This window comes from Lactuca virosa, chromosome 6 (assembly GCF_052849685.1).
Source record: "Lactuca virosa cultivar CGN04683 chromosome 6, Lactuca_virosa_CGN04683_v6, whole genome shotgun sequence".
In the NCBI taxonomy this organism is placed as follows: Eukaryota; Viridiplantae; Streptophyta; class Magnoliopsida; order Asterales; family Asteraceae; genus Lactuca; species Lactuca virosa.
The window spans coordinates 170,702,341-170,720,609 of record NC_136431.1 but is presented as its reverse complement, the minus strand read 5'-3'; the positions used below and the strand labels follow the sequence as shown (position 1 = coordinate 170,720,609).

The 18,269-nt window shown below is 38.5% G+C and overlaps 3 protein-coding genes across 3 annotated transcripts; 2 read left to right on the top strand and 1 right to left on the bottom strand.

Moving 5' to 3' along the window:
* The first annotated feature begins 7,533 nt into the window (after positions 1-7,533).
* Positions 7,534-9,934, top strand: LOC145119142 (phosphoribulokinase, chloroplastic-like). The gene is made up of 5 exons (XM_079054763.1): positions 7,534-8,351; positions 8,813-8,897; positions 9,013-9,097; positions 9,204-9,448; positions 9,537-9,934. The coding sequence occupies exons 1-5, from the start codon at positions 7,801-7,803 to the stop codon at positions 9,786-9,788; spliced, it is 1,218 nt and encodes a 405-aa protein (XP_078910889.1). The 5' UTR covers positions 7,534-7,800; the 3' UTR covers positions 9,789-9,934.
* A 135-nt stretch (positions 9,935-10,069) lies between these two features.
* LOC145119141 (uncharacterized) lies at positions 10,070-12,530 on the top strand. The gene is made up of 2 exons (XM_079054762.1): positions 10,070-10,276; positions 10,477-12,530. Exons 1-2 carry the CDS (start codon positions 10,171-10,173, stop codon positions 12,195-12,197), a joined length of 1,827 nt encoding a protein of 608 aa, XP_078910888.1. The 5' UTR covers positions 10,070-10,170; the 3' UTR covers positions 12,198-12,530.
* A 2,560-nt stretch (positions 12,531-15,090) lies between these two features.
* On the bottom strand, positions 15,091-18,244 carry LOC145120297 (AMP-dependent synthetase and ligase family protein). Its single transcript, XM_079056122.1, has 6 exons — positions 17,014-18,244; positions 16,495-16,684; positions 16,013-16,158; positions 15,843-15,910; positions 15,528-15,630; positions 15,091-15,368 (listed from the first exon to the last, which is right to left on the bottom strand). The coding sequence occupies exons 1-6, from the start codon at positions 18,112-18,114 to the stop codon at positions 15,255-15,257; spliced, it is 1,722 nt and encodes a 573-aa protein (XP_078912248.1). The 5' UTR covers positions 18,115-18,244; the 3' UTR covers positions 15,091-15,254.
* Between the last annotated feature and the right edge of the window lie 25 nt (positions 18,245-18,269).

Here is an 18,269-nt window from a genome sequence, read left to right as displayed (position 1 = left end):
AAAACTTCTCTCGTATAGCCAAACCCCTCACAACATTAACCCAAAAGGAAATAACATTCATTTGGGGAGACCATCAGGAAACGACTTTCCAAAAGCTAAAGGAAATGTTGTGTGGTGCACCGATACTATCCCTTCTAGAAGGCACGGATGACTTCCTAGTATATTGCGATGCTTCACATTAGGGATTGGGATGTGTGTTGATGCAACGGGAGAATATCATATCCTACGCCTCAACGCAACTTAGGGTACATGAGAACAACTACACCACCCACGACCTAGAGTTGGGAGTAGTAGTTTTTTCCCTGAAGATTTGGAATCATCACCTTTATGGAACGAAGTGTGTAGTATACATGGATCACAAGAGTCTGCAGCACATCTTCGATCAGAAAGAGCTCAACATGAGACAAAGAAGATGGTTAGAATTTCTAAGCGACTATGATTGTGAGATTCGTTACCACCCATGAAAGGCTAACATTGTAGCTGACGCTTTGATCCGTAAAGAACGAGTTAAACCTCGTACAGTCAAAGCACTCACGATGACCATCTAGTCAAATCTAATCTCACAGAATAGGAGTGCTCAACTCGAGGATTTAACGGAAGGAAAAGTTAAAGAAGAAGGCCTCATAAGTATGGAAAGACAACTCGAAGTTAAGGATGATGGGACGAGATATTTCATGAACCGAGTATGGGTTCCAAAATATACATAGGTCAAGGAACTAGTTCTAAATGAGGCCCATAGGACTAGATATTTCATTCATCCTGGAGAAGATAAGATGTACATGGACCTAAAGGATCTTTATTGGTGGCCAAACATGAAGGCTGAGATTGCAACCTATGTAGGTAAATGCCTAACATGTTCCAAAGTAAAGGCAGAATATCAACGAACCTCGGGATTATTGTAACAGCCGGAGATTCCTGAGTGAAAGTGGGAGCAGATCGTAATGACCTTTGTTACCAAATTAGCAAAGACTACTATTGGTTATGACACTCTATGGGTAGTTGTCGATAGATTAACCAAGTCTGCCCACTTCATATAGATAAAAGAGACATATAAGATGGAGAAGCTGACCAGAACGTACCGTAGAGAGATCGTCAGATTGCATGGGCTACCCTTATCCATTATCTGTCACACCCCTAAACCAGAACGGAGGAAACGTTCGGGGGCGGATGACGTCATGTACAGTATCACAAAAGTTGCATAATAGTAATCAAAGTACAACAACCATGATATTGATAAAGTATAGTTTTACACCTGTGTTCAAATCAATGTTTACTTACACCAAAATGTATAGCAAAAACTAAAAGACGTAAATCAATGAAGCTCCGTCTTCTCAAAACCTGTGGGTACCTGTTTACTGATTCCCTGAGAATATAAGTAGTTTTGAAAGTGTATCAACAATTAAGTTGGTGAGTTTATAAGCATGTTTGTATTTGAAATCTGTCATTTATTCCTTGAAAATGTATGTGGTTTCTTCCAGAAAATCAAATATTTTTTTGTTGTAAATGAATTGTAGTCTTGGTATCTTGAGATTAAAAATGTATAAGTGTTGTTGTACTCTGAAATAGTATAACTAAGTTTCAATTCACATAAAACCATAAAATGTATGTTTTATTTGTATTGGAAATAGTATTATGTGTTTGTTATGAAAACTCTATAAATGTAAGTGTCTGGATTCGCCAGCTGTACTGTAAAATACTGTATTATAATTTTATTATTTAATAAAACTATGTGAAGTTGTTTACGTATTCGTACACTAATTGTATTGTTCAATAACAAATTGTGAGTTATTATAACCATGCTTGATGACCTAAGATGGCCTGAACACAACGTTCTTCAGGCGTCGGAATCGGTACGACATTTGTCACCCCAGGCCTGCCGGCCTAACTGTAGCTAACAGTTTACGTGCGGGATTTTCAGTCCCGTATAGATCTATACACAAGTGTCACGCTCTCCCTCCAGGAGACTCTGGTTATAATTTCAGGGCTTTTGTTGGTACTTGGATAAGTACGTGAAGTATGTCTCACAAAGCTATATTGTTGGTTACGTGTAGAATAATGAAAAAGTCACTTTGTAATGAATAATTGTATGTATATTTCATAAACTATATCTATTATAGTTTATATGTTTGTTTTCCGTAATGTATTCTGAACTTGGTAACATAGTGTATATGATCCATAAACTATACCTATTATAGTTTATATGTTTGTTTTCCGTATTGTATCTCGAACTCGGTAAAATGATATGTAAGTTCCATAAACTATACATATTATAGTTTATATGTGTGTGTTCTACTGAAATGAAAACCTTTGTATTGTTAATGATTTTGCAAGTTTAAATCATAAAATCCGTGATAAAGATGTTCTGTGAAATTTAACAAGTATTGAAGATCCGAAGTCAGCAAGTTCCGAAGTAGATATTGAGTCTGAGGTGAAGACCATTCCGAGATGGAGCAAAGATCCGAGATTGATAGTCTGTTTATGCATTTATTATTTCTTGTCTTTTATATGATGTAACGTTTCATAGGACTTAGCTTTTTGTATCAGTTTGATAATCAGTTGTCAGAAGTTGTTTATTATCCAGTCCTAGGAACAAAATGCAGTTTGTACGATGTACCTCCTTTCCTATATAAGGAGTGATTTTATTGACAAGAAATATACAAATTGTTCCTCTAAAGGTAACAAATATTTGTTTTAACTCTCTTTCACCTTTCTCTCAATTCAAAACCCTTCGCAACATTCTTTTTGTTCATTTATTGTCTTTACCTTGATTATACTCATAGTTTCTTCATTTAATACTTATGTACTTTGTTGAATCTTTACTTCAAGTCTCGACTCTTATTACCAGACTTGACTGGAACATCAATTAAGAACAGACATTGATCTTTAAGATTAACTCAAGGTTTGAGTTTTTAAACCTTGTCCTTGCGCATCGTTTATTGTACTCACAAAGTATCTCCTTGGAAAGGAGTTCTAAGATTCGGAAAGCGGGGTGAACTAAATCCGAGGTATATAAGATCATTCAAGATCCTCGAAAGGATAGGTCCAGTTGCGTATCGACTTAGGTTAACCCAAGATCTTAATAATGTGCACGATGTCTTGCATGTGTCAAATCTTAAGAAGTGCCTTTCCGACAATACGCTCGCCATTCCACTTGATGAAATTCAGATTAACCCTAAACTGAACTTCATCGAAGAGCCAGTCGAAATAATGGACAGAGAGGTCAAACGACTCAAGCAAAGTCGGATGCCCATTATTAAGGTGTGATGGAACGTTAAGCAAGGGCCAGAGTACACATGGGAATGAGAGGACCAAATGAAGGACAAGTACCCTCACTTTTTCGAAGGAAGCCCGACCACAAAATAAAATTTTGGGACGAAATTTCCTAAACAGGGGGAGACTGTGACAACCGAGAGGTTTCCGTCACTAATAGGAAAGAGTAGGGAAATAGATGTAATAGCTTAGTGTTGTAATATTTGATTTTTGAGATAATAAGAATCAAATGTGTCATTACATTTATTTGTTAAAAACGTTCATTAGGCTTAAAAATTAGTGTGCGAAAAGTTGTAGAGTTTCCTAAGCTGGTTAACATACTTAGGTAATACTCGTGAACGTGATCTCAAGGATATAAAATTCGTAAAAATCCAACTCCAAAGGAAAGAGTTATGGATTTTATAAAAATAAAAATCAACTGCGTAATTAAAATTAATTATATCAAAACGGTACTTAGAGATCGGTTGAGTGTGGACTAAAAGTGCAAAAAGGAGTTTCGTAGTACTCCTTGAGATATAAACTTTAGGAAAAAGTTTGCCGAAAATGGAGTTTGTACGAGAGAGATATGATTTTTATAAAATCATTTATTTTTAACCCCGTTAGGCAAAAAAATGAAAGTCAAAGCTAGCCAAAACAACCTAAAGGAGAGTTGTAGTACCCATTGATCAGACCAACACATAGATATAGAGAGGGCTTAGATCGGAGCACATACATAGAAGTTATGATTTTTACAAAATCTTTTTCATTCGCGCCCGGTGCGCGTCTCCGCTCGCCACGCACCTAACACCGGATTCGAGTAAATATTTGCCCGACACACACCTCCAAAACTCGACTATAAATAGAGAACTGTGCCATCCCAGTTCCACACATCCTCAAATATATATATATATATATATATATATATATATATATATATATATATAGATATATATATATATATATATATATATATATAAGTCTCGAGGTAGATGCCATCTGGAGCGATCCCTGGAGTCCTGAGCCTGATTCAACCCTACATCAAAGGTTTCGCACGACTAGGGTGAGTACACGACCCCTATTTCCACTATTTTGAATGTTTTACGTGGGGGGGGGGGTATATTCTTATCAAATAGTTTTATCAAAATATATTTATCATTATAAATATCATATCATTTTATAAAGATTAAAACCTTAGGATAATATAGCTATAGATACTATGTCTAGTTATAAGCTATGATATTATACCTAAGATATATGATGTCCAATAGTCTAGGAAGAGATAATACATAGATGTTATAATGGCCAATTCCCTAGGATAACATAGTACCTAGACGTTATGTTGGTCAAATTTAGGGATATGCACCGTATTGAGTTGTTACTCCGCCAAATATCATGTTTTCAATAACCATAATTAGTGTATATATATGAATACTTATATATACTAAATAATTATGAGATTAAAGGTTGCAATTATCAAATATAAGATAAAAGATTTATATTGTGATAGTTATAGGAAATCTCTAGGAAGGATTACGTTAAAAGATAAAAGATAAATACCTAAGGTAAATGCGTTAGTGAGCTGTTAATTCATCCAAAGCCTTGATTAAATTCGGCATTCCCTAGATACCTATAATCGTTAATATTGTGAGAGCTAGAAATATATGTGTATACGTGGTCTAACAACCCCACCTGCGATTGCTAGCTACAATCTCGACTGAATAACTTTTTTATTATTCACTATTTGACGTCCGATGAAGCGTTGTGGCGGGGCACAATTTTTAGTCAAACAACGTCGATTATGGGGGCTCATGGTAATACATTAGATCACCTTAGAGTTCAGACTACCATCAGCGATGCCTTATTCACTATTTGACGTCCGATGAAGCGTTGTGGCAGGGCACAATTTTTAGTCAAACAACGTCGATTATGGGGGCTCATGGTAATACATTAGATCATCTTAGAGTTCAGACTACCATCGGCGATGCCTTAGAATGGTAGATAAAATACGTTAGGATCGTTGGATATCTTACAAAGATAGTAAATTAGGAGTAATAAAATATATCCTAATAAGATAATAAGATAGGATCGTTAGATATCCTAAAAGATAGTAAGCTAGGGTTGATAAAATACTTTAGGAAATGTTTTTATGAAAAAAAAGGATTCTTAAACTAATACAACCAATTAAAAGCCGAAAACTCTACAAACATATGCACTCACCAACATTATGTTGACGTTTTCAAAAATACATGTATTCTCAGGGAGATGAGTGAGAAAGAGGATAGTCGTGTCAAGGAGAAAGAGGATAGTCGTGTCAAGAAGGAGGAAGTCTACAAGGAAGCTGTTGGAGTTTAAGTACCGTTTGTTTATCGTCTTTAGTCAAGTTTAGGATGTTTGTCTTTTCAAAACGATGTAACCCCAAAATAATTTATAATAAATAAAAGAAATGTTTGCGATAAACCTTGTGTTATGTTCTTTATATATCTGTACGCCTCAGTCCAATTTCCCCACGTTCGCACCGCCCAACGTTTCTACCGCCGGTCGGGGCTGTGACATAATCAAACACAATTGAACATATATGAACATAAATGTAACTTAAATGAACGAATGTAAATGAACAACATAAACGAACGTTCACGAACATCATTCAACGAACAAAACCATTGTTCGTGTTCGTTCATTTAACTAAACTAACGAGAATTTGTGTTCATGTTCGTTCATTTATTAAATAAACGAAAAAAACGAACTTCCCGCCAAACGGTTCACGAACCGTTCATTGAATGTTCAGTTTGTTTAAAGCCCCAGCCCCATAATGTACGAGAAAAGTCCAAAAGAAAGCTAAAATATATGAAAGAATCATAGCATTACATCAATACCCTTAGATCAAAACAATCACTACAACAACATCAATATACCTCATAAATCCTATAAGAATGGGGTATGAGCAGTCAGTAGATGTAAGTAGTCATGTCTATAAGAACAATTGCATCACATATGACCTCCGATATGGGCGTTACAAGAACATCCAAATGGAAAACAAGAGGTAGTAAGTAAAAATGTGTAGAAAAATAAAAATATTAGTACATCATAATACAAGCATATGAGTCCGAGAACCTACAAATGAGCTCAGACATGGAAAGAGTAAGTTAAAGTAATTAGTAAAAGATAAAGGAGAAAGAAAATCATAATGCACATATATGAGTATAAGAGCAGGAACATTTATAACAATAAAGATAAAAAAAATTAGCACACAACAAGGGGCTAGGCTACTATCCGAGGTCATTTCCTTGGAAAGAGCAATATCTGTTGTGTATAGTTTCATACTATCCTACCAATTCCTTACATGATGTCCTATCCTCCTCTTACTATCAAACATTATTGACTATATCAGCATTACCATCGTCGATGGCAGCCCCATTTGGACATGTCAATGCCACCTCAATCATCATTTCCTTAATTTTATGCTCCTTACTCCTAACAAATTTCTTATTGTCGCATTTTGGTATTCTATCTAACAAAGTTCAGCAAGTTCACCTTAATATCCTCATTTCAGCTACTTCTATTTTTCTGTCGTGCTACTTTTTGTCCGCCAACATTAATTCAGATCATACATCATGATAGACCTAATAGTTTCTCTGTAAAACTTCCCTTTCAGAGGGTGTTTGAGATTACTTTAAAAACGACCTTTGGACTTTTCATTTTTCCAAAAAGTAAAAAAAAGTTGAGAAGTTCAAAAGTTCAAAAAAAAGTTCAAAGGAAAAAAATTGGATTCTAAAAATCACGAAATGGTGACTTTTTAACCTCCTAAAAACAACTTGTCTTTTGTTCGTCCAAACACATTTTAAACCATTAGTTTTGAAAAAAAAAATTACAAAAAAGACTTTAAAGCTAAAAAAATAATCTCAAACACCCCCCTCAGTTTCAACAAGACATTCCCTCTTACAAGACTCGCACATCATCCTCCATTTTTGCCTACTTGTATATGCGATGAGTGACATCTAGGTAACTCTACAAGTACTCTCTGCCTTATGTATCATAAGGCCCACATATTTGAAGCTCTCATTCGATAGAATAGTTTGACCCCCTATACTTAAATCAAAACAATCTATTACCGCAATTACAAAATGATTGGAAAATTACAAATTTTGGCCCAATGTGTACTATTCAAATTCATAAAATTCCCTATTTCGCTTTATTAAAGAAATTAATGCCATTGTTTTATTATGATCTACTTTCATTTCAGCATCTTACATAACTCAACTCAATTAAATGACAAATATACCTCCAATTTTGTCCAACTATATCTCTCTACCCCCCACCTTAAAATTACCTCCAATTTTGTCCAAAACCAAGGGTAGTCATAGAAACCCATAAAGCTAGCTAGCTGATGTCCCCCACATCCATTTCTCATCTGATTCTTACACTTTCGTTAGTTTCTTTTTATACTTCTAAGGGAGTTGTAACCTGTGAATCTTGAATTACACATTCAAAAGCTCTTACATTTCTCTCTCTAAAACTTCAGGAGGGAGAGAGAGAGAGAGAGAGAGAGAGAGAATGGCAGCGTGCACAATTTACACAGTCCAAGCTCTCAACACAACATGCTCGATCTCAACACCCACAAAAACCCACCTGGGATTCAACCAAAAGCAGGTCTTTTTCAACAGCAATGGAGGTAAAGGGACAAGTAGTGGCAAGATGAGAGGTGGTGAAATAACATGCTCAGGGGACACAATAGTAATTGGACTTGCAGCTGATTCTGGGAGTGGGAAAAGTACCTTCATGAGAAGGTTGACCAGTGTTTTTGGTGGTGCAGCTTCCCCTCCAAAAGGAGGGAATCCCGACTCAAATACACTCATAAGTGATACAACTACAGTCATATGTCTGGATGATTACCATTCTTTGGACAGAACTGGAAGGAAAGAAAAGGGAGTGACTGCACTTGATCCACGAGCCAATGACTTTGATCTTATGTATGAACAGGTTAAGGCTCTTAAAGATGGTGTTGCTGTTGAGAAGCCGATTTATAACCATGTTACTGGTCTTTTGGATCCTCCTGAACTCATCAAATCCCCTAAGATTCTTGTCATTGAAGGTCTTCACCCAATGTAAGTCTTAAAGGGTGATTAATTTCTTCAACTTTTTTAAAGATTTTGGAAGACGACATTAGAAAGTTTGATCGTTATTCCATTAATGTTAAAGTTTAATGTCGACCCGTTTGTTTGTGGAGGATATGAAGAGGATATCTAAGCTGGTACATTTGGATATAGATTTGTATGGCTGAAAATGTTATGATCATATCCTCATAATATCAGTGGGGCCATGTTGAAGACAATTTAAATTTTATTTTTTTATATTTACTTTTTCTTACTTTATTTTTCTAACCCTATGCACCAATTAATTAGATTTTGTGGTACATCACATCATTCCTATTTTTAGTTATAACTATATCATGAAAAAAATTTCAACTGATAATCATCATTAATTATTATGCAATAACTGTAGCTTTGGTTATGAATTATGAACTTATGATCATATCTCTTTTTTATTTTCTTTAAATTATATGTAGGTATGATCAGAGAGTTAGAGATCTCCTAGACTTCAGTATCTACTTGGACATCAGTAACGAAGTTAAATTCGCCTGGAAAATTCAGGTTTAGCATCAAAATAATATAACCATATTTCTTACAAAAATACAATACGAAATTATGTTTTGAAAAAAAAAATGAATAATTTTACAAATGCACCATATGTATCTATGAACTCTAGAGAGACATGGCAGAGAGAGGACACAGTCTTGAAAGCATTAAAGCTAGTATCGAGGCTAGAAAACCAGATTTTGATGCTTATATTGGTAACCCTCTCACCCATGCTTAAAGATCTCATAACTCTTAATTTATCCAGGAATTACGAATATATTCTTAATTGATCCCTGTTTATGATCATGATCACGTATACAGATCCTCAAAAGCAATATGCAGACGCGGTTATTGAAGTGTTGCCTACACGTCTGATTCCAGATGACAACGAGGGAAAAGTGTTGAGAGTGAAGCTGATCATGAAGGAAGGAGTTCCATACTTCAATCCTGTGTACTTATTCGACGAAGGTTCCACCATCTCATGGATCCCATGCGGGAGGAAGCTCACTTGCTCGTATCCTGGCATCAGCTTCTCATATGGCCCAGACGCTTACTTTGGGCATGAGGTAAACCTACACCATATATAATACCCCAAGCTACGTACGTACACCTGTAAATACAGATGATTTCACCGAAAGTTCAATCTTTTTGCAGGTTTCTGTGTTGGAGATGGATGGGCAGTTTGATAGACTAGATGAACTCATCTATGTTGAAAGCCATTTGAGTAACATCTCAACGAAATTCTATGGTGAAATCACACAACAAATGTTGAAGCATGCTGATTTCCCGGGTAGCAATAATGGCACTGGTCTCTTTCAAACCATTGTAGGGTTGAAGATCCGGGACTTGTTTGAACAAATTGCAGCTAAAAGGGAGTCAACTCCACTTCAATCTACAAAAAGTTAAATATTATAAACAAGCAGTTTCTGAGTGTTTCAATCCCATATGTATTTAAGTTCCAGCTGTGTATTGGAGATCTGTACGTAATATAAGGAATCCAATTCATAAATGATAACCCTAATTTAAGATCCATAAAAGCAGTATCATTTGCATTTTCCTGGTGGCAATTTCGTTGACACTTGTCATGATGCTAATTTTAGTCAAGAAAACATGATATAAGAGCTTTAAATCTGAAGTAGGATCTAGCTATTAATGTAACTCCCATCCGAACTAGGTAGGAGGTAAGTAGTAGGCAAGCTTCTTTTAATGTTTTCTACTCTATAAAAGGCCTGAAAATCCGTAACCTTTTGTATAAGTCATCGTTGGTATATACGCACGGTTTCCGAAAATGAAAAAACAAGATGGCTTTGTGTTAGTGTTGGCTTTTCTCTGTGCATTTGTTATCACCGTGTCTGCTGTAATCTCTGGAACATCTGGAAATGATGAGAGAAAAAGTAAGTTTTTTATTTATATTATAATGTTAGTGTGTACAAGATATATGGGGTTCTAAAAGAAATATTAATTAATTAAGAAGCAACAGTAAACTCCAACAGTGAGAAAATAACCTTGGCTACCCGATATGAGACACTAACATATAACATATTCTCAGTAAAGTTCGTGATTGGCATGTTCTAATTATTCTATTATTTCCTAGGAAATTTAGTCAGCAAGACACATCATGGAGGTGGTGGGGGTGGAGGCAAGGATGCTTATGGATATGGAAGTGGAGGACAGGGTGGCGGATGTGGTGGTGGCGGTTTTGGAGGATGGGGTGGTTATGGATGTGGAGGTAAGGGAGGAGGGAAAGGTGGTGATGGTGATAAAGGAGGAGGTGACATAGGAGGAGTGAGTGGTGGAGGTGTTGGACAAGGGGGAGGTAACAAGGGAGGAGGGAATAATGAAGGTGGTGGCCAAGGAGGAGGTGATAAGGGAGGAGGGAGCAGTGAAGGGGGTGGTCAAGGCGGAGGTGACAAGGGAGGAGGGAGCGGTGAAGGTGGTGGTCAAGGAGGATGTGACAAGGGCGGATGTGCCGGTGAAGGTGGTGGCCAAGGAGGAGGTGATAAGGGAGGGAGTGATGTAGGTGGTGGTCAAGGAGCATGTGACAAGGGAGGATGTGGTAGTGAAGGTGACGGCCAAGGAGGAGGTGATAAAGGAGGAGGGAGTGGTAAAGGTGGTGATCAAGGAGGATGTGACAAGGGAGGATGTGGCGGTGAAGGTGGCGGCCAAGGAGGAGGTGATAAGGGAGCAGGGAGCGGTAAAGGTGGTGATCAAGGAGGATGTGACAAGGGAGGAGGGAGCGGTAAAGGTGGTGATCAAGGAGGATGTGACAAGGGAGGATGTGGCAGTGAAGGTGGCGGCCAAGGAGGAGGTGATAAGGGAGGAGAGAGCGGTAAAGGTGGTGATCAAGGAGGATGTGACAAGGGAGGATGTGGCGGTGAAGGTTGCGACCAAGGAGGAGGTGATAAGGGAGCAGGGAGCGGTAAAGGTGGTGATCAAGGAGGATGTGACAAGGGAGGATGTGGCGGTGAAGGTGGCGGCCAAGGAGGAGGTGATAAGGGAGGAGGGAGCGGTAAAGGTGGTGATCAAGGAGGATGTGACAAGGGAGGATGTGGCAGTGAAGGTGGCGGCCAAGGAGGAGGTGATAAGGGAGGAGGGAGAAGTAAAGGTGGTGATCAAGGAGGATGTGACAAGGGAGGATGTGGCGGTGAAAGTGGCGGCCAAGTAGGAGGTGATAAGGGAGGATGGAGCGATGTAGGTGGTGGTCAAGGAGGATGTGACAAGGGAGGATGTGGTAGTGAAGGTGGCAACCAAGGAGGAGGTGATAAGGGAGGAGGGAGCGGTAAAGGCGGTGGTCAAGTAGGATGTGACAAGGGAGGATGTGGCAGCGGAGATGGCGGACAAGGAGGAGGTGATAAGGGAGGAGGGAGCGATGTAGGTGGTGGACAAGGAGGATGTGACAAGGGAGGATGTGGCAGTGAAGGTGGTGGCCAAGGAGGAGGGAGCGGTAAAGGCAGTGGTCAAGGAGGATGTGACAAGGGCGGATGTGGCGGTGAAGGTGGTGGCCAAGGAGGAGGTGATAAGGGAGGAGGGTGTGGTAAAGGTGGTGCTCAAGGAGGATGTGACAAGGAAGGATGTGGCAGTGAAGGTGGCGGCCAAGGAGGAGGTGATAAGGGAGGAGGGAGCGATGTAGGTGGTGGTCAAGGAGGATGTGACAAGGGAGGATGTGGCAGCCAAGGAGGAGGTGATAAAGGTGGATCAAGTGGCGGAGGTTATGGTCAAGAAGGAGGTGATAAGGTAGGATGGGGTGGTGGAGGTGGTGGTGGTGGTGGTGGAGGCGGCGGAGGTGGTGGTGGCGAAGGTGGTGGTGGCTCATAAGGCCACGGACCAAAGTGCCATATATATCATATATAGATGGTTCATGTTTCCACAATGCAGTTGTTTCTTTGATTGAGTTCAATGTGAGTATGTTGAACTCATAGCATCTTGATACTTATCTTTCTCAGTAATAATAATAAAGTTTTATTCATTCAAAAAAAAAATTCAACAATGTTGGCCATCCACATACATAAAGTAAACCTGTGACTTCGCTTGATGAATTTGGATGACTTCTGTGAATTATGAAAAAAAAAATGAAATATGATATATAGAAAATATTTGAGAAATGAAGAACAAAAATGTAAGGCAATTTTGTAACAAGTTAGTGCTTAATGGAAGGGCTAAACACAAGAAATGACAACGCACATTTATTTATTCGTGCATTACAACATTCTACTTGCATATCTTTCTATTACAACATTGTACTTTTATTTTTATTTTTCTTATTATTAAGGCATTGTATTGTTAAGATCTACGAGGTTATTGCATTGCAACATCTGTTTGTATTTTTTTATTAGGAAATTATAGTTCATAAAATGTACCCAAATGTACTATATTGTTAATAATAGAACAAAGGAAAATAGAATGGTATAATTATAAATAAATTAATGGAAGTGTGTGGTTGTTTCTTGCATTTAACTCTAATGTTAAGTCTTCTTTCTACAATTAGTGAAAAAGAAAACACTCATATATAGATAACATAACTCACTAAATCAAAAAGAAACAGCATCTAAGGGTAGCAACGAATACTTCTCCAATTTGGGATTTGACAACCCCAAAAGATGAAAATCACAAACTCAAAATCAAATGAATATAACTTAAATTCTTACTAGTGAAAATCCTACCCCCTCTAAGAAATACAAGATGACCACATACAAGTCTTCCAAAAGCTACACTTCATAAAATTTGGTATTATATTTTCAAGAAAATCGTTGTCCTATTTGGGATTTGACAACCTCAAAAGACAGGCATGTTCAACTTTCCTATATAAGTTCATGTATTTACAAACAAATTGACATTTATTTATACTTTCAGGTTTAAGGTTTAAGGTTTAGGGTTTAGGATTCAGTTAGTCACAATCAACAGGTGCAATCTGCAATAAGATCTTTTAGTCTTTATTCTACATCAATCTCCATCAAAGATTCGGTTTGATTTACTTTTGTATAAAAATCTTTACTTTATTCGATTCTCAGAAACACTTTGTATCATATCCATCATATAAGATGTAAATCAGATACACAACTCCCTGTAATTTTATTACCTGAATGAACTTGATTCGAGTAAATGATTGCATAAACTCCTTTGTAGTTCTTTTGCTCAATGCATATTTAATTAGCTCCATTTGTGTATTCTATGGAGATTTGTAATGTAAACAATTTCAGTTCAGAAATGAAAACACTAATTTAAGATCCATAAAATGCGTACTATTCGCATAGTCCAGGTGTCAGTTTTGTTGCCACCTGTCGTGATGCTAACTCTCTTTGTATTTTTAGTCAATAAAAGATGATCTAAGAGGTTTGAAATTGAATCTATCCAGTTTTGTAACTCCCACCAGAATTTTGTAGGAAGTTAGTAGCAGACAAGTTTCATTTAATGCTTTCAAATCTATAAAAAGAGCCCAAAAAGAGTAACATTTTTGTATAAGTGATCGTTTTTATTTACATACATTTTGAGAAAATGAGAATCAAAGGTGGTTATGTGTTGTTGGCTTTTTTGTGTGTATATGTTCTTGTTGTTTCTGCTGTAATTGCTAAAAGTTCTGAAGATGATGAGAAAAAAGGTAAGTATTTCGTTTGTAATTAACTTGTTTTAAGATCTTATGATTTGCTTGTTCTCATATTTTTTTTGTGTGTGTGTATGTTTGCATAGGGAATTTAGTTGGGAAGACACAAGGAGGTGGTGGAGGTGGAGGTGGAGGTGGAGGTAATGATGGTTGGGGTGGGTATGGAAATGGAGGAAAGGGTGGCGGATGCGGTGGTGGTGGTTTTGGAGGATGGGGTGGTTATGGATGTGTAGGTAAGGGAGGATGGAGTGGTGGAGGTGGTGGCCAAGGAGGAGGTGGTGGTCAAGGAGGAGGTGACAAGGGAGGTGATGGTCAAGGAGGAGGTGGTAAGGGAGGATGGAGTGGTGGAGGTCAAGGAGGAGGTGGTAAGGGAGGATGGAGTGGTGGAGGTGGTGGCCAAGGAGGAGGTGGTGGTCAAGGAGGAGGTGACAAGGGAGGTGGTGGTCAAGGAGGAGGGAGGAGGTGGTGGTCAAGGAGGAGGTGACAAGGGAGGTGGTGGTCAAGGAGGAGGTGGTAAGGGAGGATGGAGTGGTGGAGGTGGTGGCCAAGGAGGAGGTGACAAGGGAGGAGGTGGTGGTCAAGGAGGAGGTGACAAGGGAGGTGGTGGTCAAGGAGGAGGTGGCCAAGGAGGAGGTGGTGGTCAAGGAGGAGGTGGCCAAGGAGGAGGTGGTGGTCAAGGAGGAGGTGACAAGGGAGGTGGTGGTCAAGGAGGAGGTGGTAAGGGAGGATGGAGTGGTGGAGGTGGTGGCCAAGGAGGTGGTGGTCAAGGAGGAGGTGGTGGTCAAGGAGGAGGTGGTAAGGGAGGATGGAGTGGTGGAGGTCAAGGAGGAGGTGGTAAGGGAGGGTGGAGTGGTGGAGGTGGTGGTCAAGGAGGAGGTGGAAAGGGAGGATGGAGCGGCGGCGGCGGCGGCGGTGGTGGTGGTCAAGGGGGATGGGGCGGCGGCGGTGGTGGTGGCGGAGGAAAGGGTGGCTCCGGAGGTCACAGTGGTGCTAAAATTGGAAAAGCTAACTAATACAACACATATACTTCCAAGAATAAGGCCATGGGCCCACTTCCATATACACCATATCCAAATGGTTTCTACAATGTAATGGTTTCTCTCGATACTATGTAATAATAAATTCTATTTATTCCAATAAATTCCAACATTGTTGTTGAATGTTGATCACATTACAAAAAAATAAACCCGTGTCAACCCGACTCAAGGGTTTATATTTTATAAGCCACACACTTGAAGAATTGCATAAAAAATAAATGAAATATTTTTAAATCATCAAATTCTCGAATATAACTTGTCCTTTAATTGCCTCCTTAGTATCTTTCCAGCTGCAGACCTTGGTATCACGTTCATGAACATCACTTTTCTCACCTTCTTGTATGGCGCCACCTGTCACATTGCAAATACTGATTATATTTTTTTAATAGAAATAAATAATAAAAAAACAAAAAGTAGGATTCTATAACAAAAAAATTAATTCAAAGTACGTTGCTATTTCTAGCAATGAAGATTTGAGTGATTATATTTTTATATTTATAGAATGAAAACCTGTTTTGCTACAAAATCAATTATGCTGGATTCAGTAACTTCAAATCCAGGCTTCCTCACTACAAATGCAACTGGAACTTCTCCTGCTTCCTCATCTCTAGCTCTACATGATCAAAATCACAAATTCATCACAAGTCATGGTTTGACTTTTGAGGTCAAAGTCAAACAAATTATACTTTTGACTTCAAAATTGATCCGATTTTCATACACTTCTTCGAAGCACTAGATAACCACATACAAACCTTATCCCAAAAGCTACATGTCGAAAATTTAGGGTTTAGAGTTTAGGGTTTAGGGTTTAGTTGACTAACTTACCCTGTTACTGCAGCATCAAGTATGGCTGGATGAGATGTAAGAACATCCTCTAAATCAGCAGGAGCAATCTGCAATAAGATCATTTAATCTTTTATTCTTTATTCATTTCTAAGAAAGATTGGATTTTTATTACTTTTGTATTAGTCAAAGTCTTTATTTTATAAGATTACCTGAAACCCTTTGTACTTTATTATCTCTTTCAAACGATCAACAATATGCAAATATGCATCTTTATCAAAATAGACAATGTCTCCTGTATGTAGCCAACCTTCCTTATCAATAGTCAAAGAAGTTGCCTCCACATTGTTCAAGTATTCTACAATAAAAAAAAATAAAAAAGATCTTCTATCAAATTACTATTTGTGGGATATCTAAATCACAAAGGAAAATCTTTGAGGTTGACATGACTAGACTAGACTATACTCAACAAGATAAGCTTATAGAGTTAAAAGGGTATTTATGTCTTTTACACAGCAGAAAGATCAAAAGGGTATTTATGTCCTTGTCCCGTCATATTGGGTGGGCCCCACTTTTTTGAGTGGGACAAAAGAATTTACAGTTTTTGTGTCATTGACAACTGTAGTACAGACTGTTCTATTCTGTCATGTCATGTGTAACAATTGGGCCTGAGTTCTCAAGGAATAGTGGTTACCTTTCATTATAGCGGGCCCACGTAACCAAAGTTCACCGGTTTTTCCAGGTGGCAGATGTAAACCAGTAACCCAATCCACCACTTTAGCTTCCATATTTGGAGCCAAAAGTCCAGCCGATGCATAATTATGAACATCTCGTGTGTTGAATCCACGTGTTCCCACAGCAGTCGATTCACTCATGCCATAACCCTAAAAACATCTGGTCAACATCAGTTATTCTTCCAGTAACCCCTGACACTGGTCCACCACAACGGTTGAACAACATCATGTGTGATGTAAATTAGGTACACATGGGCCCACCACAACAGTTAAACAACATCATGTATGATATAAATCAGGTACACATGGGCCCACAACAACAGTTGAACAACATCATACGTGATGTAAATCAGGTACATATAGGCCCACTAGGTAGGTGACATAAAAGTAAAGTACCCCACAAGGAGTCTAAATCCACATTGGAACTGAAACTCCCACACTGTATAGCTGCTTTGCTATTAGGATTGAAATTTTATTACCTGAATGAAATCGACTTGAGGAAAATATTGCATAAACTCCTCTATAGTTTTTGTGCTCAAAGGAGCAGCTCCACAAGACACCTGCTTTAAGCTCTTCAAGGTTTTACTTTTACCAGAACTACCCTTTCCCATCCTACTCAACGCAGTCACCAATGGGGGCACTCCGGGAAAATGAGTGACTCCATATCTATCTATAGACCTCACCATTCCATCAACATTAAACTTTCTCATAACAACAATCGTAGTACCCAATGAAAGAATCCCCATAGTGAAAAGTGTAAGTCCATAGATATGAAACATGGGTACAACAGCTAAATACACGTTGTCTTCAGGGGGATACGCATATTGAGAAGCTTCAAATCGAACGAAAAGCTCAACCCCAGAAATCAAATTTCTATGAGTTAAAACTACGCCTTTACTTGCGCCGGTAGTTCCTGATGAATAAAGAATCGCAGCGGTGTCATCTTGCTTAACTGTTCGACATGGAACCAAATCGTGATCGCTTGAAATTAGATTGAAAAAAGGCGCAAAACGAACTTGGTTTGAATCGAATTTTGCAGTTTCGGGCACTAGGATAGATTCGATTCCTATCGAGTTTAGTTCGTCGGCTTTATCAGGAAAAGTAAAGGCTAAAGTGACGTGACAACCAAGTGTTTGTTTTTTTATCTCAGAGAAACTACTGAACGGATTCATGGTACTTACGACAGCTCCTAGATATAGAACACCCAATAAAACAATGGGATAGTAAATCGAATTTGGTAAAAGGATCAAAACGACATCACCTTTTGAAACACCCATGTGGTGGTGAAGTCCATTAGCCATTGATTTCACCAACGGTTGGAGTTCTGCGTACGAAATTGAAACCCCGGATGCTGCATCAATGAGTGCAGTTTTTCCGTTGTGTTTGTGTGAGAATACGCAGGAAACGACATCGAGAAATGGGTCTGAAGGGAGGTTAATTCGTGGGTGTCTGCTGTTGTATACTCCGTTGTCTTCGGAATACCAGTCGTGCGACATGGGTTGGTTGTCTGACGTTTCAAAATTGGAGCTTTCCGTTGAAGAATGAGAGTTATTTAATTGGGGTTTGGAGAAGGTAGCCATTGGCGATGAGGTATGCAGGATCTTGAAGAATAATGGAAGAAAGATTTTATGGAAAAGCAAATTCCCGAGGTTCTTAGTATTTATGCGGACAGGAGGGTGTAAGAAGATTCGAAAAATCAAAATAAAGAAAGTGAAGTAGTTTTAAAATAGCGCTA